The following is a 23,350-nucleotide window of genomic DNA, read 5'->3' as shown; positions in this document are numbered from 1 at the left end:
CATGTCCTCTTCGGCCCCTTTGGTTTTTAAATCAGCTCTCATTGAGCATTTACTCTGTGCCGGTGCTGTTCTGAGTACAGGACTGGAGACCACAGGCCCTAAAGACAGGGACTGTTTGGTCTGTTAGTATCTGTTATGAAGTGGCTCTTTCCCCGCTCTGATCTTGGTGAGGAACTTCCCTCCTCTGAGCCTCAGTCTCCTCATCTGTAAAGTGGGCATATAGCAGTAAGGCTGCCTAGGGGTCACGCATAGGACAGGGGCTTGGTAACCATTTGTTGAACAAGTAACCAAAGGTATGTGGTGCTTCCAGCCCAGAGTGCAGGCTGGAAAAGCAGGGATAGTGTCAGCTGGCCTTCAGGAACCAGTCACTGAGCACGTACTGTGTGCTGGGCGTGGCCGAGACAAGGGAGTGGGATGCCAGGAAACTGGGCAGGTGAGACCTGGCCTGGGGCATGAAAGTCTAGTGATGGGGGTTTTAAACACTGAACTAGTAAACACAAGACTGAGCAGCAGAATTTCCAGAAGTTAAACATGCTATGAAATGTGATGGAAGGACAGTGGGGAATGGGGACTCCTTTTCTTGGGGTGTTCAGGAAAGGAGTCACCAATGACTGTGAAGGAAGGGAGGGAGGGGACCATGTGTGTGGATACTGGGGAAGAGTATTCCCCACAGGGAACAGCCAGTGCAAGTCCCTGAGGTTTGGAAGCCAGTGTGAGTGAGAGGGAGAGATGAGAGCAGAGAAGTGATGGAGCAGGTCGTGTGGGGCGGGCCACGGGAAGACTGAGCTCCCCTGAGTGAGGTGGAGCCACAGGAGGGCTCTGAGCAAGGGGCCTGACTCGGGTGTTCACGGGGTCCCTTGGGCTGCATGTGGGGGACAGACTGGGAAGGGGGCGGGGGGGAGTGGGGAGACCAGGGAGGAGAGGAGGATGGATGGGACCAGGGCGGGGCCAGAGGATCGAGGAGAATAGCACGTTCTGGCGAGCCGTCCCCTCCGACAGGCCTGCCGGCAGGAGCCCAACTCTGCACCCTCACCACGCTGAGAGCCTGGCGCCATGTTTGGGAAGAAGAAGAAGCGGGTTGAGATCTCGGCACCGTCTAACTTCGAGCACCGCGTGCACACGGGCTTCGACCAGCACGAGCAGAAGTTCACGGGGCTGCCCCGCCAGTGGCAGAGCCTGATCGAGGAGTCAGCTCGCCGGCCCAAGCCCCTCATCGACCCCGCCTGCATCACCTCCATCCAGCCTGGGGCCCCCAAGGTATGCTGGTGCCCACCACCGCCTCTCCTGACCCACACCAACCCCCTTGGGGTGACCCCAGCCCTCAACCCCACACTTGACCCTGCGGCCAACACCTCCCCCTCCCTTGCTGACCTCCACACAGACACGCCCCAGTCCTCACCTTTCACTCACCCCTCCACCCACTGATCCCTCACTTGGCCTCAACGCTGATGCCCCCCTTACCTTGCTGAGAACCCTACACTGACCTTGACCCTCCGACAGTCCCCCACACCAGCCCCAAGCCGTGCTCCTGTCCTTGGAGGCTCACGCCCTGAGCTCTGTGCTCCGGTCCCCAGCACCACAGACTTGTCCTGGGCCTTCACCGGGCTCTCATCTCAGGACGAGGGACAGACTCGTTCCCTCATGGCGACTGCCCCAAGTGCTCAGGGCTGGGCTGGGGGAGCCCAGAGGGGGCTCCTGACCAGCCCCAGGGCCCAGGCCAGCTTCTTGGAGTCGGTGACACCGGAGCTGAGTCCTGAGGGCCGAGGATGAGGAGGAGTCATTGGGGCAAATGGTGGAGAGGCAGGGCTTTTAGTGGAGGAAACGGCCCACATGAAGCATTGGGGGTTTTTGGTTTGGGTTTTTTCCCTGCCATCTGAGCAAAAGGGCAGAGTTGGGATTTGAATCAAGGTCCGTTTCCAAGGCCCATGTTCTTAACTCCTTTCCTGTCTCCGTGATCCCAGTGCCGGGCGTGGCCTATGGTGAGGCTGGTCTGGGGGCAGGGGGTGCGGCACCCCGCAGCCTGCGAAGCCGGCCTCGGAGCACGGACTTTATCCGAAGGGCAGTGGGAACCAGGAAGGGCCATGGGCCAGGGAACGCAACCCGGGTTGTTCGGAGGGGTGGAGATGGGCCGGCTGGTCAGCAGGCTCAGCGCCAGGGGGCAGGCCCAGGGCTGACTCATCCTGCCCCGCCCCGGGCCAGCGGGGCGCGGAAGCTCTCCCCCAGGGTCTCCAGCTGGCAGCCCACTGAGGCGTTCATGTGCCCCAGGCAGGGGGCTTTTGGATACTTTGAATTCTCTGCCACTGCCTAAAAAAGCAAGAGGCTTCACATCCATATCTCTATTTCTGGCTTCTCCTGACAGATCGGCTGGGGCCACTGGAGGGGCAGCTGCCACCGCAGGCGGGGTGCCAGCTCTTCTGGGCCCGCAGGCCCCACCCAGCCCACCTCAGTTCCATCCCCTACCCGGCCCTGTGGCTGCTTGTCTGCTGGTTATGCCCGCACTAGGCCGCTTCCTAAAATCTAGCCCCTGCTTGGCCTGCCAGCCACGAGCCCTGCCTGGGACTGTGTCTGCCGGGAGGAAGGGGCACCTTAAGTCACACAAAGGTGCCACACGGGCTGGCACTCTCCTGGGGCCCCTGTGGGCGCTTGTGTTTGCTGCCCTCGGCTGAGAAACTCCCTAGTCCTCCCAGACCCTCCCCCAACCCCCAGGGACTTCTCGACCTCTTATTCCAGCACCAAAGCCTGACCAGGTGTCTCCCTTGCTTCGCTGGGCCCCAGGCTGGCAGCCAAGCCCGGGAGAGGCCGGGGGCAGGGGCTGGCCCCACAGGGGTACTGCGGCCTGTAGGAGGGTTTTGTGGGATCTGTGTTTTCTGCACATTTGAAGTGGTTCTGGCTTTAGGATGTCTGGCAGCCTATGTCCCTGCCTGCCAGTGATTAACAGCACAGGGCTGAGGGGCATGGGCTCTGCTCCCCTCAGCCTCCTCCCAGCCTGCCTGCCTTACTCACTCACTCACGGGTTCAGCAAATACTTATTGAGCACCTTCTGTATACCAGCCAGAACAGAAACAGACAGGAGGAAACCGTGGCCTCCCTCCCGATCATTGCACTGGGGGAGCAGGCCATGGACAGCTGTACGCGTGCTTTATGTCAGCTGGTTTTAAGTACTCTAGAGAACAGGAAAGCAGGGGAGGGGGATAGGGAGTGTTAGGGGCTGGCGTTTCAGACCACGGGCGGTCAGCGAAAGCCTCCAGCAAAGAGCCGAAAGGGGTGTGTGTTGGGGAGGGGAGCTCGGCAAACTTGGGGGAAGACGTTCCAGGCAGTGTGAACAGCCAGTGCCTGAGGTTGGAGTGTGTCCGGTGTGTTTTAGGAGCAGTTAGGAGGCCCATGTGCCTGGAGCTGAGTCGGGGCAGGGGGAACCCTGGAGGCTGTGACCTGGATCAGGTGGTGGCCATGGCGGGTGAGGGTGGGTTCGGGACAGGCTTTACACAGGCATTCGCATTTGCCAGCCTTGCTCCTGGGGCACTCCTGCACCTCTACTTCAGGCCCAAACCTTTCTGACTCTCCCGTTAACCCACCCTCAGCCTCCAGAGGAACAGAGAGCGTGGTTTGGAGTTAACAGCCCTGGCGGGCTGCAGGGGAGGAACTGCCAAGCTGGGCCCCGGCCCCAGCATCCTGTAATTTGCAGCTCTCCAGGACTGATTATGGGGTGGCATAGTCTCTGCCCTTCTTCCCCTGCACCCCACAGGGCAGGGACCGCCCCCCAGTCCGGAGAGCAAGAAAAAGACGGGTGCAGCCCACGGGGGGGGGGGGGGCGACAGCCTGTCGGATGGGCAGGCTTTCCTCCCGCTCCCCTCCTACCACCCAAGGCTAGGTGCTGGGGGAGGGGCAGCAGGGGCCTCCCTGCTCCTGCCCGCCCCCCTGCCGCCCCGCCCTGTCATCACCCATGGCATTTCTTCATTCCGTCTCTGTCTTGTCTCTGTGTGTGTGTTGTGTTGTCCTGTCCTCGTTTGTCGGATACACGTCCTGTGTCCCCCTCCTCCTTGCCCGGCCCCCACCCCGCCATTGCCCCGGACCCCAGACCATCGTGCGGGGCAGCAAAGGCGCCAAGGATGGGGCCCTCACGCTGCTGCTCGACGAGTTTGAGAACATGTCGGTGACGCGCTCCAACTCCCTTCGGAGAGACAGCCCGCCGCCACCCGCCCGTGCCCGCCAGGAAAACAGGATGCCCGTGGAGCAGGCCACCACGGCCAGAGGGGGCCCAGAGAAGGCGGGCGGTCAAGGCCGGGTCGCCGGGCGCAGCGAGGCGGGTGGCAGCAGTGGAGACAGGCGGCGGGTGGGGCCGGACAAGAGGCCCAAGTCTTCCAGGGAGGGCTCAGGGGGGCCCCAGGAGTCCTCCCGGGACAAGCGGCCCCTCTCTGGGCCTGACGTCGGCACCCCCTACCAGCCTGCCGGTCTGGCCAGCGGGGCGAAAGTGGCAGCTGGCCGGCCCTTTAACACGTACCCACGGGCCGACACGGACCACCCATCCCGGGGCGCCCAGGTAACTGCTCCCCCTGCCCCAGGACCACCCCACTGTCCCCTTGCCCGGAGCTTCCCCATTGCCACCCACCGACTCCAACCTGTGCCCAGCCCACCGTCCATCTGCATCCTGACCACCATGTGTCTGTCCCACAGCCGGGGTCCCCGTCCCTCTGGCCCCTCCACTGACAGCCGCCTCTCTTTTCTGTTGCAGGGGGAGCCTCACAACGTGGCCCCCAATGGGCCATCGGTGGGGGGCCTGGCCGTCCCCCAGTCCTCCTCTGCCTCCCGGCCCCCCGCTCGAGCCCATGGCCCCCCCAGCCCTGGAGTGCTGGGCCCCCACGCCTCCGAGCCCCAGCTAGCCCCTCCAGCCCGCACCCTCGCCGCCCCGCCTGCACCCCCCGCCCCCGGACCCCCCGGACCCCGCTCGCCACAGCGGGAACCCCAGCGAGTGTCCCACGAGCAGTTCCGGGCTGCCCTGCAACTGGTGGTGGACCCCGGCGACCCTCGCTCCTACCTGGACAACTTCATCAAGATCGGCGAGGGCTCCACGGGCATCGTGTGCATCGCCACCGTGCGCAGCTCGGGCCGGCTGGTGGCCGTCAAGAAGATGGACCTGCGCAAGCAGCAGAGGCGCGAGCTGCTCTTCAATGAGGTGGGCTGCTGCCCCGCCCCCGCCCTTCACCTCGCCTCCTGGGGCTCCTCCGCCCCGTGGTCTTTGAGGGCCCGTAGGGGTGAGGAGGGGAAAGGGCCTTCGGGGACGGGGTTCCCCAGGGCTGGGTTCTGGGCCCGGCTCCTGTCCTCACTCGTCACACCTCCCCAGGCTGTCTCCTCTGTCCCCACGATACCCATGGCCATGGCTGTCCTGTTCCTGGCCAGGCCCCGAGCCCCAGCTCCAGGCTCCCTTAATCCCCCTGAGCCCCACCCTCTGCGTGCCTTCCAGGCCCCTCATACCCACCAAGTCCCATTCTGGCCCCGAAGCGTGTACTCCAAACCTGCCTCTCCTGGTTCCCTGTCTCAGAGAGGCCCCGCCACTCCTGTCCGCAGGCCGGAGCTCTGGACCTCCCTGGCCCCCACCCCGGCTTGTCAGCCCTGAGCCTGTCACTCCTTCCCCCATCCCCATTCCTGTCCCCATGTAGCCCACTTGCTGCTCGGCCCTGCCCCCTGGGCATTCCGCACACCACAGCCAAAGGGCTGCCACACACCTCTTTACTGCCCCTTGCAGCGCCCCCTGGTGCCCTCAGGACAAAGGCCTGGCCTCTTGGCCGTGCATCTGAGATCCGCCCCCATCTAGGCCTCGCTTCTGTCTGACCTCAGGCTTTGGCCCTTGAGGGGCTCACTACCAGTGAGCATGTTGCAAAGGCAGACCCCTGGCTCCTTCCCGAGAGGAATCTGTGTTGGGAGCAGCCCCCGACCTCTGATGCAGGAATCCCAGGAGGACGTCAGATCCGGGGTCGTCAGACTCTAGCTCTTGCCTCCTGACCTCTCCACACGCCTCGGCTTTGCCCCGTGTAATGTGGCCCCTGTGAGCATCGTGTTCCCCCAGCTCCATGGGGCTTTGCCTTGCTAGGCCTTCCTGCCCCTGAAATCTCTTCCCCCACCCCCACCCCCCACTGCCTTTTATCTGGCCTGCCTAGCACCTGCTTGGCCTTCTGGTCTCAGCCCTGTGCTTAGACGCCCTCGTTCCAGCTCCCTCTCCCGACACCAGCCTGGCCATCAGAGCCACTCGCGGCCCAGCTCAGGGCTGGTCAGAGACCAGCGTCAGAAGTGTGGGGTGTGTGCGGGGCGGGAGCACCCCTGGAATAGAGTGCAGACGTCAGGCCCACGCTGCCTTTGAGGTCTCTTGACTTTGGCCGTGGGAGGACAGCCCAGGGGGACCCCAATGAGCAGGAGTGACGGGTGGAAGCAGACCCGCAGTGTGGCAGGGTCCACACCCAGGCTGAGAGGGAGGGGGGAGGGCTCCGGTGGCAGGGCCTGGCCGTCCTCCCTCCGCTGCGCCAACCCGGCCTCCCATGCCCAGGTGGTGATCATGAGGGACTACCAGCATGAGAACGTGGTGGAGATGTACAACAGCTACCTGGTCGGGGACGAGCTCTGGGTGGTGATGGAGTTCCTGGAGGGAGGCGCCCTCACCGACATCGTCACCCACACCAGGTACTGCTGGACAGCTGGGCCCTGTGACAGCCAGCCTGCTGTCTCCCCTGGCTCCCCAGGGTGGACCTGGGCCCCCTCAGACCTCTCCCACGATAGGACTGGCCCCCTCCAGACCCCTTGGGGTGGGGCCATGTCCCCCTCAAAGCCCAGGGTAGTGTTGTGTCCCCCTTAAACCCCAGGGCGGGGCCCTGTCTGTCCCCGTCATTCACCCACCCACCCCCGCAGGATGAACGAGGAGCAGATCGCCGCCGTGTGCCTGGCCGTGCTGCAGGCCTTGTCCGTGCTCCACGCCCAGGGGGTCATCCACCGGGACATCAAGAGCGACTCCATCTTGCTGACCCACGATGGCAGGGTGAGGAACGGGGTGGCTTGGCCTTCCCTCGCCTCTGCCCAGCTCTCCCTCTGCTGGTAGGGTGTGCTCTGACCCCCGAGTGCAGTCACGTGAGGAGCAGTAAGTTCCTTCGTTCCTTGGGCAGCAGTCCAGAGTCAGGGGTCCACGTGAGTGCGGCCTCTGCCCCTGCGGTCAGGGGCTCAGGCTGGCGGGGCTCTGCCGTCAGCACGGGCCGTTGGGAACTGTAGGCTAGCCCTGGGCCCAGAGAGGGGAGACTCCATTTGGGTGGCCAGCCTCTCGGCCACGTGAGAACCTGCTCCTAGCCTGGCATCCAGGCGTGGGCTGTGGACTCCAGTGCTGTCTCCCATCTTCTGGACTGAAGCTCTGAGTCTGAGGTCCATGGGTGAGCCTCACAGTGACCAGAACCTGCGTTTATGTTCCGAGAGTGAACATGATTTTCAGTGGGAGGGGGCCCTTGACTTTCACCAAATTCTTGTTGGTGATTTGCCCGCCCTCCCCCAGGAACGTTACGCCAGTCAGCAGAGGCGGGGGGTGGGGGGAAGGCTCAGTGTCACCGGGAGTCTCAGCTGGGGTCCACGAACACCTAAAGATGTCTGCAGATGTGTCTGGGGGACATGTGTCAGCATGCTCTCTGGGGGTGGGAGGGTCCACAGACATCCTCGAGAGTCCAGATAGGGCCCACGGTTCCAGCAAAGGTATAAATCCTTGGTCTGGGGATGTAGCTGTTGCAGAGGCAGGCTGTGTCCCCTTGTACCCCCCTTGGACACCTGCCAGCTGAAGGTGTGCTTCCTGCCGGGAAGCAGGGTCCCAGGGCACAGCATTGGGAGCCAGCCCCAGTCTGAGTCCCCGCCCAGCCTTTGGTACCCCTGGGACTCGGGCCACTTCCCCCGAGAGCCCCAGCGCAGACCCTGTCACGGAGGCAGATGGTGCGATCTTGGGCAGGTGACACGGCTGAGGGCCCCAGCCAGGAGACGGCAGAGCTCCCCAGAGGCTCTAACCTCTGGGCAGCATCGTGGAGACCCAGCGCGTCCGAGGCCAAGGAATCAATTAGGTAGATGCCTCTGCTCACCCCGCCCCCACCAGCACCTCTGACCCTACTGCCTACGTCCTGCTGCAGGTGAAGCTGTCGGACTTTGGGTTCTGTGCCCAGGTGAGCAAGGAAGTGCCCCGGAGGAAGTCCCTGGTCGGCACGCCCTACTGGATGGCCCCGGAGCTCATCTCCCGCCTCCCTTACGGGCCAGAGGTGAGCCAGAGGTGGCCGGCCGTGCCGCTCGGCACTGGTTTACACTGTGACAGTCCGGAACAGCCAGAGTGCTGGGGGTGAGGGGGCTCAGTCCCTGGGGACAGTCTGGGGGAGAAGTAGGCATGGCTGCGTGCACTCATTGCTGACTGGGCTCTAGTTTGGAGCCAGGCCAGTGCTTAGCTGGGAACAGAATGCTGAGCAGAAGTGGCCCTGGCCCTGGCCCTGCCTGTCAGCCTGGGGCAGAGGCCACAAACTGGCTGACGTGCTCTGAAGATGCTCTTGCGAGCATTTTAAAAAGAGCTCTCACGTGAAAGTCTGAATTTTATCCTCTGTCAGAAAACCAAGAGCTCTGGCCACGTGGAGGCCAAATTCCCGCACAGCAACAGTCAGCAGGCGCTGAGGGGCTGCTCCACGTTAGCAAGTGCAGGGGCGCCTTCGTCTTGGCCGTAGTCCCCACCCAGCTCTATTGCCTGCACTGACCTGCTTCACTCCCTGCCGTTACCTGCCTGGTCTTTGAGCTGTGGCCTGTGGCCCTGAGGATTCCTCCACAGTCAACAAGGCTTGACCCAGGGCCTGGCCAAGGTGCCCTTGGAAGCATATCTTGGGGGAACCTCGGGCAGGAGTGGGATCACACTGGGAGGGGAGGCTGGGAGGAGATTCTGAGGGACCATCTCAATCAGGACTGCCTGTGAGTGACAAAACTATCTCAAATGGATTTAGCAAAATGGAAAGCTGTGGGTCCCTAGAATTTCCCCCCTGTAGTCTTCACTCAGGCAGGTGCTCCCCTGGTCAGCACAGACATGACCCTGGCAACTCCAGAACACATCACATGAGCCCTACTGTTTTCCTGAATATTTTGGTTGAAGTCTCAGGGTTGACTGTGACTGGCTCAGCTTGGGTCCTGTGCCCGTTCCTGAACCAATTACTGTGTCCGGACTCTTGCCGATTAGGCTACCTGGTCATGCTCCATGGACTGAAGTAGGGGAGAGGGAGTTCTCCAGAGGAACCCAGGGGAAGGAGGGGGGTTAGCAAAAAAGAAGGGGATAGATGCTGGGTGGGCAGAACCCTTCAGAGGGCTCCCTGGGTGAGGAGTGCATAGGGTCCGGCAGGCTAGGTATCAGCGAGGGTGTTCAGGGCCCAAGGATTCTAGGAGCAAAGAGGCAAAGACAGAACCAGGGCCATCCCTCTGGGTGTCCCTCGAGCACTGGCCATGCCTGCACAGCTCAGCCCTGCTGCCCCGTCCCCACCGCAGGTGGACATCTGGTCTCTGGGGGTGATGGTGATCGAGATGGTGGATGGGGAGCCCCCCTACTTCAATGAGCCACCCCTCAAAGCCATGAAGATGATTCGGGACAACCTGCCACCCCGACTGAAGAACCTGCACAAGGTGGGCCCCTCCCGCAGGCGGCAGGCAGGTGGGGGAGGGGGGACAGGGCTCCACCCAGCCCCGAACCCAAGCAGAGCGCTGGGTGCGGGCAGCACTGGGGTATGGATGGCTCCCTCCCGAGGTGGCGCTTACTGTGCGCTGGGTCACCCCCGCGTCCCCCAGGCCTCGAGTGTCTGTGTAAACTCTGTGCCCTCACCACCCCACATCCCAGAAGTTGTGCTTAGGCTGGCCTGGCTAGACGCACACAGCATAGCCAGGTCCAGGAGAGGGGCCCTCGTGGTGAAGGAATTGCCTGGTGAGAAAGGGGTGCCTCCAGGGCCCAGCTGCTGCCAGGGTCCTGCCGAGCCTTGGAAATGGGGAGGGAATGAGCCCCTGGGGCGAAGCTCCTGGGACCTCTTTGCCCCCTCCCTAGGCAGTAGATGTTGTCAGCCCATTTGACAGAGGACGAGACTGAGGCCCCACAGCGAGTGAGCAGTGGAGCTGGCTCTCAGACCCCCTGACCCTCTCGCCCGCCTCCTGACAGGTGTCGCCATCCCTGAAGGGCTTCCTGGACCGCCTGCTGGTACGTGACCCGGCACAGCGGGCCACGGCGGCTGAGCTGCTCAAGCACCCATTCCTGGCCAAAGCGGGCCCGCCCGCCAGCATCGTGCCCCTCATGCGCCAGAACCGCACCAGATGAGGCCCAGCGCCCTGACCCTGAACCAAAGAGCCCCTTGGGTCACCCCTGCCCTGCCAGAGGCCAGTGGAGGGCCGGCCCCTGCCCCTCCCAGCCCAGGAGACACTCTATGGCTCTGCCCTCCTTGCTGGGGGGTGTGCGGGACCCTACTACTGAACTGCCGTTTTGATTTTGGGACTTTTAAAAAAGCGCAGGGACTTGTGGGAGCACACGAGGCTCCCAGGACCCGCCAACCCTCTGGGACAGGCCCGCCCCAGTGTTGTCCTGTCTCCAGGAAGGACGGGCAGCCTTCCCATCACTGGAAACCTGCAGTGGGGGCCGCCAGGGGTGGAGACAACACTACGAAAGAGGTGTGTGTGCGTGTGTGTGTGTGCGCGTGCGCACACGTGTGTGTGTGTGTACACGCATGTGTGCATGTAGAAGGTCCAGCTCCTCTGTCCTCCAGCCTGCGAGTGCGTGTCTCTGAGACCTCGCCTGATCCACAGCCCCTCCCCCCTGAGCCATTGCGGGGGTCGATCATGAATGTCTGAAGAGTGGCCTTTTCCCTTCGCCCCACACCCCTCTCTGTGGCTGGATGCGGAGACAGGGGTCAGGGCTTCCCACCCACCCCCAGCCTCTGCAGAACATGACTACTGCACCTGGAACAGCCTCCTCTTTTCTAGAAGTCTATTTATATTGTCATTTTATAACACTCTAGCCCCCATCTGGGGACGGATGGTCCCTGTCCCGCGGGGTGGCACCGGGGACAGGACCACTGCTTGAAGAATCGGGTTCCTGCCCCCTCAGCGCAGCCCCGCCCGCCCCTCCCTCAACTTAGTTTTACAATTAAACCAGTTTCTTGTTTTGTGTGTGTGCAGTGTGCATAGAGGCCCCCCCACCCCCGTCCAGGCCGTCTTGGGGGGAGAATTGATGGGGAGGGGCTCTAGGGTTGGGAGGGAGGCCTGGCTGACCCCAGGATTCCAGCCCAGTTCAGGGCCAGGGCCGTGTCTGTGGGTGGGCGGGAGTTCCAGGTCCAAGCAGCCAGTTACAGGGCTGGATTGATGCCCCCCCAGGCCTGGAAGCAGCCAGTTTACCAGTCCATGTGCCATGATGACCAGTTTGCCAAGTCTGCAGTTTGCTGGAAACCTATTTTAAAGGTTGTCTGGAGTGCGTTCAGTGGGTGGGAACTGATCCTTGGTGAGCTGATGTTAGGAAACCGGTCAACAGGCAGATGGGCTGCTGGGGCGTCGGCTAAGACGGATGGACCTGGAGCTGCCAGCCTCAGAAATATTCCATTGGCCATGTCCTGCCCTCCAGGCTGAGGCCGGGTCTCAGGGAGAGGAGAGAATCCGGCCGACAGGAGACGGCGCTGCTTCTGCGTTTTGGGCAGTGACTGCCTCAGGCCAGTGTGGGCTCGGCGTATGTCCTTCCCAGCACCCTGGGAGGTGTCGGGGCAGCAGCGGCCTCCTGGGGACACTGAGAGACCAAGGAGGGGACCCCCTTCCCAGAGCCCTCCAGGCGTCACCGGCACCAGGGACCTCAGTCTGGTTTGTGGGCTGGAAGTGTGTGGAGAGGAGCCAGAGAATCCGACCTAGTCCTGCCTCGCCCCCACTGTCAGCCCCTACCCCACAGCACCCCTCTCCACAGACCCTGAGTCCCCCAGGGATCCGGGCACTGTTTCTGTGTCAGCCTGGCCAAGTACACACATGATCTAGATGGATAAACACAGAGATTTAGAGCATAGTACAGGACGTCCCTGGTGGCGCAGTGGTTAAGAATCTGCCTGCCGATGTAAGGGACACGGGTTCGAGCCCTGGTCCGGGAAGATCCCACATGCCGCGGAGCAACTAAGCCGGTGCACCACGACTACTGAGCCTGCGCTCTAGAGCCCTTGCTCTGCAGCAGGAGAAGCCATCGCAGTGTGAAGCCTCATTCTGATGCCCCCTCAAGTTTGAGAACCACTGAGATCTACAGTTGCTCTCAATAAGAGGCCAAGGAGTGGGGGACTCAGTCCTGCCCAGTCAGCAAGGTCCCAGCTTCCTTCCATCTTGCTGCTCCTCCATCCTAGGATTGTTACCTCTCCCACGTGAATAGGAGGGCACACCCCTTCCTTTTAAAGGGCAGTGACCCCAAAGCTTTCACCATTGCCTCTTTGGCCTGAGCTTAGTCATGTGGCCACACCCAGCAGCAAAGGAGGTTGGGAAATGTAGTCTTTATTCTGGACGACTGTGTGTCTAATTAAAACTTCTATTACTGGGACTTCCCTGGCGGTCCAGTGGTTAAGACTCCACGCTCCCAATGCAGGGGACACGAGTTCGATCCCTGGTTGGGGAACTAAGATCCCACATGCTGCATGGAAAAGCCAAAAAAACAAAAAAACACTTCTGTAGAATCGTGATCCGCCATCCCTGCTAGTCACTACATTCGCCAGGCTTCACCCCAGAGAACCCAGAGGCAGGCCCAAGTGTACGCAGGAGCAAATTGAAGGGGGGAAATAGATTGTTTAATAATAGTGTTGAAGAAATTGGTTCATTTTATTAAGAAAAAGAAAACTGAATCCCTACCGAATACAATGAAAGGGAACCCGAGATCAGTGCTGTGCAGGGCAGTAGCCACTAGCCATATGTGCCTATTTACTTTTAAATTAAATGAAATAAAATTAAGCATTCGGTCCCTCAGTTGCACTAGCCACATTTCACACGTTCAATTGCTACTTCTGGCCAGCGGCTGAGGATTAAACAGTAGAAATATGAAAACCTTCTATTATCTCAGTTCTGTTTTGACAGTGTTTTTCCCTAGCTGGATTAAATATCACCGTGGGGACTTCCCTGGTGGTCCAGTGGTCAAGAATCCGCCTTCCAATGCAGGGGACGTGGGTTTGTTCCGTGGTCGGGGAACTAAGATCCCACATGCCACAGGGCAACTAAGCCTGCACGCCGCAACTTAAGATCCCGTATGCTGCAACGAAGATCCCGCGTGCCACAACTAAGACCCGACGCAGCAAAATAAATAAATAAATATTAAAAAAAAAAACCACCGTGAAAGGTAAACTATAAAGTTGATAGAGGAAAATAATTGATGAGCTAGGGGCAGAGAAGGACTTCTGAAAACTCCCCCAAAGAAACAAATTATGAAGAAAAAAATCAAGTTGATTATACCAAATTAAAAGGCCAACAGGGATGTGCGCGGGTGCTCAAACCAATTAGTAATCAGAGAAAAGCAAATTCAGCGATGAGCTGTCATATTAACAGTACGAATCTGGTAAAAATGAAAGTCTGGCTTAGTCAGATGAAGTGCTGCACGTACGTATCTCGCAGTAATTCCGCTCCTGGGTGACTTCCCAAAGAAATTCTCCCTCGGGACCATGCAGTATTCATGCAGGATCTGAGGGCACAAGGCAAGGGCTCCTGTGAAGCCATCAGGAGCCAGGGACCAAGTGTGCCCATGGGAATGGGGAGCCAAGCCAACCAAGTCTGTAAATCAAAAAATTGTGGACATAAAAGAATTGTCCTCATTTGGCAAGACCAAAAAAAGAGACTCATTTACGGAACAGAATGGCTCACAGTGAGGAGAATGGAAGAAGGAGTGGGCTAAAGGGAAAGAATGAATGAATGAGAGAGTGGTCTTGGGAGGAATAAAGGCCTTGAAGGCCATGCTGAAGGTCTGTTCTGTGAGCAAAGGGCAACCCCCTTTGGTGCGGATTGGAGTCTGGTCATAGGTATATAAAATGAGAATTATCCAGGCAATTATAACATGCAGCCAGGATTGAGAAGGGCAGTTTATCTGCCACAGTAAGTCACTGGTGACCTCAAACTCGTGCCTGCCTCCTGCCAACGCCCCACAACGAGGAGGGCCCAGGAATCATCTCACACCTTCCCCCATTTCACAGATGTGGAGACTGAGGTCCATGGAGGGGAAGGGCCTGCCCAGGGTCGCACATCCTACGAGGGCCAGGCCTGAAGTCCTGGGTCCCTCACTGGCTTTCTGAGCCAGGCCTCAGGCTGGGCGGTGGGGCGGCAACAGTGAGCAGGACAGATCTGGTCCAGGAGGCTCCAACTCTGATGCCCCAGGGCCAGGCAGGTGACACTGGGGACTGGGGAAGTGGCCACACACATGCCCCTTCGAAGGTCAGTCACTTCTCAGGGCTCCTTGGCTTTGCGGGGGTTTGGTCCAATGATGCAAAATGTTCTGATTTTCCTCAAGAGATCCTCATTTTCATGTGAAAGCTTTTGAACTCAAAGGTAGGCAACTTATGAAAAACATTTAACAATATCATGTGGGCCAAGCAAAATCAAGGGAATAGTTAACATTCATCAAAACCTTACTGTGTCCAGCGCTTTGCTGAGCTCCTAGTTCTACCTCATTTAATCCTGTAGTGGGTTAGTGTCCCCTCCCCACCCCACCCCCCCAAAAAAACCAGACGTGTCCCCGTGGAACCTGTAACTGTGACCTTATTTGGAAAAAGGGTCTTTGCAGATGTGATTAAGGACCTTGAGGTGAGGTCATCCTGGCTTATCTGGGTGGGCCCTAAATCCAGTGACAAATATCCTTATAAAAGAAAAGCAGAGGTAGACTAGAGACACCCAGAGAAGACCTTGTGAAGACAGGCAGAGATTGGAGTCCTGGGGCCACGAGCAAAACCGCACTGGGAGCCCCTAGAAGCAGGAAGAGGCAAAGAAGTCTTCTCCCTCTAAAGCTCTAGACGGAGCAAGTCCTTGCTGATACCTTGATTTCAGACTTCGGCTTCTAAAACTGTGCGAGAATACATTTCTGCTGTTTTAAGCAACCCAGTGTGTGACAATTCATTATGGCAGCCCCAGGAAACTAACACAACCCTCCTAGCAGCCCTCCGAGGAAGTACCTTCCTTGTCCCATTTTATAGCTGGGAGACTGAGGAACAGAGACTCGAAGTCACCAGCCTGAGGTCACACAGCAAGAAAGTGGTAGAGGCAGGGTTCAAAGCCATCACCATGCCACAGCCTCCTGAAGACTGAGCAGGACCTCCCTTTCCAACCGCACCTGAGGGACCACAGGTCTCAACAGGAAAGGGTCAACCTCTGTCTTCCAGGGCCGCCAGTCAACTCAACTAGGCCAGACCCCAAAAAAGGAGACTCCGGAAGAAAGATGGCCACTCCAGGAGAAGACTGAGAGGTATTAGGCCTGGGGGGACAAAATGGGGCAGCAAATAGGGTCCTGGCCTGTCATTTGGGGAGGTCAGGACCCCTCACAGCCTTTCCCCGGATGACCAAAGGCATCTACAGAAGTTTGGGGACCACTGGATTAAACAGAGTTAAACTCTCTCTCCCTTTCTTCCTCCATCCCTCTCTTCCCCACAGCTTTATCCCCGACTTTCTGTCTCCCTCTGTCTTTCTTATTCTATCATTTAATCTTATTTAGTGTTTGAACAGGTAACTGAAGCCCATGGTACAAAATATAGAAGATTCCAAAGGGAATAAATTGCAAAGTCTTCCTCCCTTCCTCTGCATCCCCAGCCTCTCGGTCCCCGTCCCCAGGACCAGCCACTGATGCAAGTTTCTTGTATCTGCTTTCAGAAATGTATGCATACACCAGGAAATACCTACATGCATATACTGATATATGTTCCACTTTGCGCAAATGTTAGCATACTGTACACATCCTTCTACACCTTGTTTTTTTGTGACCTAACAATGTATTCTAGTGGTTGATCCCAGTCAGTACCTAAAAAGCAGCCTCGCTCCTGTTAATGGCTGGGTAGTATTCCGTGACGCATAGGAACCTTGATTCACTGAAACAGCCTCTGTTGATGGACATTCAGGACGTTCAGCCTGCGGCTGTTTGCTGTTCTAAACAACGCCACGGGAGAGACCTTGCACAGACTTTCTATTTGGCAAATTTATCTGGTGTGCGTACGCCTCGCCTCCCCCGCCTGCCCCTGGACTCCCACCTGCCCTCTGTCCCAGGTAATGCCTTGTGGGTATCTCTGACTCTCTGGATCCTTCCCTGGATCTGATCAACTCCATCCCAGTCCCTATAAGCATCTCTCCTTTTGTCTGTCTGCTTCAGCCTCTCTAGATCTCTCTACCTCTCTTTCCTTCTGTCTTCATCTTCATCACTCTGTCTGGATGTCTCTTTGTTTTCCTCCTTACCAGCGTCCCTCCTCCGTCTCCCCTCCTCCCACCCCTTCTCATTTCCTTCCTTCTACCCCAACTCATCCCCACCTCTCTGTCGCCCCCTACAGGGTGAAGCTGGCTCAACACATATCCCCACCTCAGAGCCCAGGGGTTTATATTTGGGGGAGGTGGCACCCAACCTAGCACACCTTTCTCCCACCCTCACCCCACGCCTGACCTGGCTGGGCTCTCCCATCCCCTGCAGCCCTGGTGGAGAAGCCACCATCTGCTCCTCCAAGCCCTGATGCCCGCCCTCAAGGACATTCTTTCTCTGCACCAGCAGGATTGGGCCCTGGGACGCGCCGATGCACCTGGGGGTGATACTGGTTTTGCAGCAGGAGCCGTGGGAGCTAGACTTGCGCAGGTTGGATGTGGTTCTTGGGCTGGACAGAGCCTCTTCCTCCTGTTTGGGACCGGCCTTCTTGCCCTCCCTGCTCAGCAAATAGAGCAACCAGTCAGTGTCAACCCTGAGCTGAGGACAAATAATAAACAAACCCACCCAAGGCCCTGCCCTGGTGAGGTTGACATTCTTACCGGGTGACACAGTTCATGACCAAGTGAACATACCCATGTATTCACAGGTATTTACAGACAACACTCAGTTCAAGAAAGAAAGAACAGGGTGTGGCGGGGGGTGGGAAATTGACCTGGTGGGGGAGGGCCCAAGATGCTTTATAGGAATCAATAGGGAACAATCACCGAGATGTATTGTTAGGTAGAATAAAGCAGGAAGGGTGTGTGCCTTGTGAAGAGATGACATTTGAATGGAGATGAAGGCATCCACTGGAGGCGTGGAGTGGAAGGCCTTGTAGGCAGAAGGGGCAGCATGTGCAAAGGTCCTGAGGTGGGAAGGAAGTTGGAGGGTCAAGGCCCAGCAAAAATGTGGGACTCACAGTGGGTGAAGAGGAAAGCATGGGTCACCTCAAGTAGCACTGTGGGGAGAAGATAGCCCCATTTTATAGACTAAGCTTTGGAAAGAAGGCAAGTCCTTTGCCCAAGGACACACGGAGTAAGGGTGAGGACTGTTGAGCTCAGGCAGCCTTCTGCTTCTCACCACCAAGATCCCAGATCTGCAGCAGCATCACCTCTCAGATGGGCACAAGGGTGTGGAGCCCAGAAGCCTGCATTTAACAAGCCCTCCAGAGGATTCCAACACACGATCTTTTTTTTTTTTTTTTCCTGTTCTAACACACGAACTTGAGAACCACTGAAGCAGGCTCTCCTGCCTCCCCCAATTTTGCTCTTGCCCTATGAGGAATCCCTGTCCATTGTGGGTTGACTGATGGTCCCCCCAAAAGATATGTTCACATCCTAATCCCCGGAACCTGTGAGTGCCACCTTTTTTTGGAAAGAGGGTCTTTGTAGCTATAATTAGTTTGGGGACCTTGAGATGAGATCATCCTGGATTATCCGGAAGAGTCCTAAATTCAATAAGTGTCCTTATAAGAGTGAGAAAGAGGGAAATTTGAGAGCAAAGGAGGCAATGTGACCACGGAGGCAGAGACTGGAGTGATTCGACCACAAACCAAGGGATGCCGGCTGCCACCAGGAGCTGGGAGAGGCGAGGAAGTCTTCTCTCCTAGAGCCTCTGGAGTGCTGCCTGCCAAGTTGATTTCAGACTTTTGGCTTCTAGAACCATGAGAGAATACATTTCTGTTGTTTAAGCCACCAAGCATGTGCTAATTTGTCACAGCAGCCCTAGGAGATGAATCCACTGTCTGATGGGGCAGACGGAGCAGCAGACTCCAGCCTGACTTCCCACCTCAGGCAGAAGACTGAGCCCACCCGGGCTTCCCTGTCACCGTGCCCGGCACTGGCTTCATCCTGTCATTTTCCCGAGAGCTCTCAGTCTTCTTAGGAGTGGAATTCAGAGCTGCTGGGATGTAAAGAGAGGGGCAGGGGTGGGGTTGAGGTGCACTGGGATCAACTGGATGACTTAGAAATGGGGCTGCAAACTAGAATCTGATCTGGGGGGGGGGGTCTGAGGAGCCGGGAGGGGTTTCAGGGAGAGCAGAGCCATGGTCAGATAGCTGGTGAAAAGGATCATGATGCTGGGAGTTGGACACTAGCATGAGGAGCTTGAACGCTAACCTGGGCCACCCTCCCCTCCCTGGGGATGCAGACTCTGGGGCCAGACAGCGGGGGTTCAAATCCCAGCTCTGCCACTTTCTGGCTGTGTGACCTTGGGCAGGACACATCACCTCTCTGTGCCTCAGTTTCTTCATCTGTGAAATAGGTTTAATGATAATACCTACCTTAGAGGGTGCATTTGGTTAACAGACATAGAGCACATAGTGCCAGGCACACAGTAAGTGCTCCATTATTGCTACTGTTTGCTTGTTTTGTTTTGTTGCGGCTTGTGGGATCTTTGTTTCCCAACCAGGGATTGAACCCCGGCCCTCGGCAGTGAGAGCTCGGAGTCCTAACCACTGGACCGCCAGGGAATTCCCATCACCCCTTTAGAGGTCCAGTACTGACACCTGAGATAAAATACTTGATTTCGTGCGCACTCTTCGCCCTCGATCTGTTCTGACCTCGTTTTCCCCTCTCTGCAAATGGTGCCACCTTCTTCTGCCCATTGCTCAACCCTCAAGTCCAATCAAGCCTTCCCTCTTTGTCAGATCAGCAAAGATATTAAACTTGTCCTCGACAAGTCACTCTATGGCCCCACCTTGGTCCTGCCCACCCCCATCTCCTTCCTCATTGTTTCCTTGCCCCCTCCCTGCCCTCACTCAGCCAGAGATCAATTCATCACTTGCCAGCCAAAAACTTCCCCATAGTTTCACTTTGCATTTATTACACTTAGATAAATCCTACAGAGCTGCGCACCCCATCCTCTCTCTGATCTCATCTCCCCTGCGTTCCCTCCATTCCAACCACACTGGCCTCCCAGTGCACCATGCCTGGTCCCACCTCAGGGCCTTTGCACTTGCTTCTCCCTCTTCTTCAGGTCTCTGCTCAAATGTCACCTCCTCCGAGAAGCCCTCCCTGACCACCTCAGCTAAAACAGGCTTCCCACCCGCTGCTCTTCCCTGCTATCACAACCTTTTTTCACCATCAAAGCATTTCATGCTGCTTGTCAATTAGTTACTTGTTGAACAGTTGAAGCCTGTCCCTCCTCCCACGAGGAAGCCCCATGGGGACAGGAATCTGTCTGTTCTTTCACCATTATATCCGCAATGCAGAGGCCTTGGCCACTGTGGATGTTTAATAAGTATTTGTTAAAAGAACAAAAGGTAGAAAGGGCAATGGGAAGTTATGGATCCTTGTTTTCTTCATATATATTTTTTGTTCACACAAATAGTAGCCTATGAGGCCCACTATTCTAGATCTGGCCTTTTTCACTCAATAGACTTGTTGCTATTTCCTTGTTTGTACGTGGAGAGAGTTACCATATCCTTTCTGCTTTGTTTCTTATTGAGGTATAATTTACACACAAGAAAATACACCCATTTTAAAGGTACAGTTTGATGAGTTTTGGCAAATGTATACACCCATATAACTACCACCACAATTAAGATAGAAGTTTTGGGAACTTGCCTGGTGGTCCAGTGGTTACGACTCTGCGTCTCCACTGCAGGGGGCATGGGTTCGATCCCTGGTTGGGGAACCAAGATCCCTCATGACCTGAGGTGACACCAAAAAAAAATTAAAAATAAAAAAAATAAATACACACAAAAGAAAGATAGAGCTTTTTTTCTCACTCCAGAAAGTCCACGCCCCTGCCCCGCAGCCCAGGAAACCACCAACCTGTTTCTCTGATTCTAGATTCCTGTTGCCTTGTCCAGAATTTTCTAGAAACGGACTCACACAGTACGTGCTCATTTCTGCAGGGCTTTTGTCAGTCTGTGTGAGGATTTTTAGGTTCATCCATGTGGCTGCACGTTTGGCTAGTCATTCCGTTTTCTTACTGAGAGCATCCCACAGTGTGGACATAGCACGGCTGGTTTATCCACTCGCCTGTCGACGGGCACTTTGGGCTTGCTCTGGAGTCATCATGGGAAAGCTGCATTGGGTGTGGGTCTTTTGGTGGCCATGGCTAAATCCCCAGGAGTGGGATGGCTGGGTTGTAGCGTGGGAGCATATCTGGTTTTATGAGAGATTGCCAATTTGTTTTCCAAAGTGGTCACACCATCGCTCGTACTTTTTAATGTTTCATGACACATGAGAGGTGGCTGTGGGGAGGCATGCTGTGTTGGTCATCCAGGCCTTGGCCCTTTTGAAAAACAGCCTTTCAGAGCTTGAGTCCCCACACTGGGACCTTTACCGCTCAGAAGGTGGAGAAAGGAGACGTTTGAGATCTAATGTTGAAGACACTTGGCTTTGTATGGCCCTGGTTGTGTCCCTGGATCCCTCAGATTTAAGTAAAAATGTTTCTCATAGTATGGAATGATGGGGTGGGTGCTTCTGAACTTTTAGATTCTGGGGCCCAGAGGGATTGAATTAGCCTCCTGGGAGTGGGGCTTGAAAGTACACATATAAAATAAGCTCCCTGGGTGAAACTAATGCGCCCTAAAGCTTGGGAACCACTGATTATGGGATATGGGTGAGAGGGAAGGGCATTCTGGGAGGAAAGAACTTTCTGAGCGAAGTCCCTAAGACGGGAGAGAACAGGGAGCAGAAATCCAGGGTCTCTAATGCTGGCAAAGAGCTGGGGTTTTTCTCCGGCACTGGGGAGCCATGGCAGGTTTAAGTGGGGGAGCGACTGCTTGGGTTTAAGCTTTCATAAGACCCCTCTGGCTGTGGCGTGTGTGTGTGTGTGTGTGTGTGTGTGTGTGTGTGTGTGTGTGTGTGTGTGTAAGAGAAGGGGGTGAGGACCCCAGGAGGGAGATAATGTGGACACCATGGCAGGAGGGGGGCAGACAGAGGAGGGGTGTTGATCCCCATTCTATAGACTTGCTGCGCTTTTTTTTAGGTTTCTGGCTCCGAGCCACTCCCTGCCCTGGATTCTGACCAGGGGACAGCTCTGAGTCCACTAGACAGACACTCCTCCTTCTCGCTCTGTCCTTTCCTCCTCCCCTCCCCCTCTTTTCCCCCTCCCCTCCCCCTCTTTTCCCCCTCCCCTCTCCTCTCCCTCCCCCTCCTCCCCCTCCCCCTCTTTTCCCCCTCCCCTCCCCTCACCCTCCCCCTGTTTCCCCTCTCCCTCCCCCTCCTCCTCCTCCCCCTTTTCCCCTCCCCCTCCCCCTCCTCCAATGAAGACAGGTGGGCAGCCAGCCAGACAAGGCTGTGGGTTTGTGCGCTTGTAGTGGGCCAAGGGAGTATTTCCAGTTGTGCGTGTGTTGCGGGCTCTGCGAGTGTTTGTCTGGGACTCTCCTGGAGACTTCCAGGTGCAGCGGGGCTATTGCACATTTGTTGGTTTGCCCGCTTCCATAGGTCCTCCCTCCTCCCAGGGCCCTGGCTAATTCCCAAGTTTCCCTCTTCACCTCTCTTGCTTCAGTTCCCCAATCTGTCAATAGAGGTACTATTACCAGTTCCCACCTCCCAGGGTTGTAAGATTTAATGAGTTAAAGACAGACAATAAATGTAACCATTTTCTCCTGTTTCTGTGTTGAGCCAGTGTTTCTCTCTAGGGGGAGTTTCAATCTGAATCCCTGTGTATCTCACTGAGATTCTGTGTCCAGCTCGCCACACACCAGCTGTGCAACCTTGGGTGAGTTACTAGACCTCTCTGAGTCTCAGTTTCCTCAAGCATCATCATTCCGGTGTGAGCTCAATTCTGTATGTCTGCAGTATGTGTCTTTCAGGGTCTTGTGGGAATCTGAGGCAGGAGGCACCCATGGAAGCATATGGGGTTATCTGGGGCAGTATGGGACCAGGCCTGTGAGGTGGGACTCTGTTTCCTCGTCCGTGAAATGGGGATAACAACAGTTCCCCACTCAGGGTTGGTGTGCAGGCGGATGCTGGAGCGCTTGCGCCGACATGCAGCTCCACACGCGTTCTCTATTCTTTCTTTTACCTATAAAATGCCCACAATAGTAGCACCTACGTCGTTAGAGGATGAAATGAACTTGTAAGCGCTTAGGACAGCACCTAGCAAGCAGAAATCTCTCACTGTGGCACTTGTTACTGGTAACCTGTGTGGGACTCTGAGCCTGTGCTTACCGGGGCCGGGTGTGGGATGTGGCACGGGCAGAAAGTGGCTGTGGGTGTCTGGCCCTACAGGTTCCTCTGCCACCCCACTTCCTCTGCACCCCGACCTCCTACCCCTACCATCACTCCAGCCCTCACTCCAAACTCCCTATGACCTCCGAGGGAGGAAGCTTTGGCAGCTGTGCCACCTGCCCCAGCCCCAGGAAGGAATGCAAGGCACCCTGATACCCAGAAGGCGTTGCTGCTTCCCTCTCTGGTGCTATCTCAGTGTCTCCCTGATGTTCCCCATCTCTGTGACTCCCCATCTCAGGCTCCAGGTCTCTCTCTGACCTCCACTGCACCCCCACTATGTTTCCAGAACAGGAAATGTCAGGTCCCAAGGTTGTGTCCCATGTCAGGGCAGAGGAGGAACTGGCAGAGGACCTACCCTCCCAGCCCCCACCCCTTACTGCCTAGCTGACGGGGGTGGGAAGAGGGGGGCTTCATTAATTAACCTCTAATCCTGCCATGTGGGATCTTAAAGAGGTGGATGTGCCCCAGAGCCCTGGCATTAGCGCCTTGGTCCCACCCCTCTCCCAGGGCTGGTGTCTGGGTCCTCAACTGGCCCTGGGGAAACTGGAGCAGGAGGCTTGGGAAACGGAGCAAGGCTGGGACCCGGACTTCTACAGTCTGGGAAAAGGAGGCGCTGTGACCTGGACTGCTGGATCTGAGGGAGTCGGGCCTGGGGCCCCAGAGCCTTCCCCCAACACACCCTTCGCTTAAATGCCAGCCGAGGCGCTCCGCCCTCTCCCGCCCTGGGTTA

At 57.1% G+C, this 23,350-nt stretch overlaps 1 protein-coding gene across 2 annotated transcripts in view; it reads left to right on the top strand.

The window, feature by feature from the left end:
• PAK4 (p21 (RAC1) activated kinase 4) overlaps nucleotides 1-11,129 on the top strand; it is a 46,393-nt gene extending 35,264 nt beyond the window's left edge. For both annotated transcript variants that reach the window (XM_082677621.1, XM_082677622.1), the window contains exons 3-10: nucleotides 1,000-1,257; nucleotides 4,076-4,537; nucleotides 4,730-5,170; nucleotides 6,536-6,669; nucleotides 6,895-7,021; nucleotides 8,139-8,264; nucleotides 9,517-9,651; nucleotides 10,175-11,129. In XM_082677621.1, coding sequence (XP_082533747.1) covers nucleotides 1,054-1,257; nucleotides 4,076-4,537; nucleotides 4,730-5,170; nucleotides 6,536-6,669; nucleotides 6,895-7,021; nucleotides 8,139-8,264; nucleotides 9,517-9,651; nucleotides 10,175-10,330 — 1,785 coding nt within the window. In that variant the 5' untranslated portion in view covers nucleotides 1,000-1,053 and the 3' untranslated portion in view covers nucleotides 10,331-11,129. The remainder of the gene's footprint in view (nucleotides 1-999; nucleotides 1,258-4,075; nucleotides 4,538-4,729; nucleotides 5,171-6,535; nucleotides 6,670-6,894; nucleotides 7,022-8,138; nucleotides 8,265-9,516; nucleotides 9,652-10,174) is intronic.
• The last annotated feature ends 12,221 nt before the right edge of the window (nucleotides 11,130-23,350 follow it).

This window comes from Grampus griseus (assembly GCF_964374135.1).
Source record: "Grampus griseus genome assembly, chromosome: 19".
Taxonomy (NCBI): Eukaryota; Metazoa; Chordata; class Mammalia; order Artiodactyla; family Delphinidae; genus Grampus; species Grampus griseus.
This window is presented reverse-complemented; position numbering and strand designations above follow the sequence as displayed.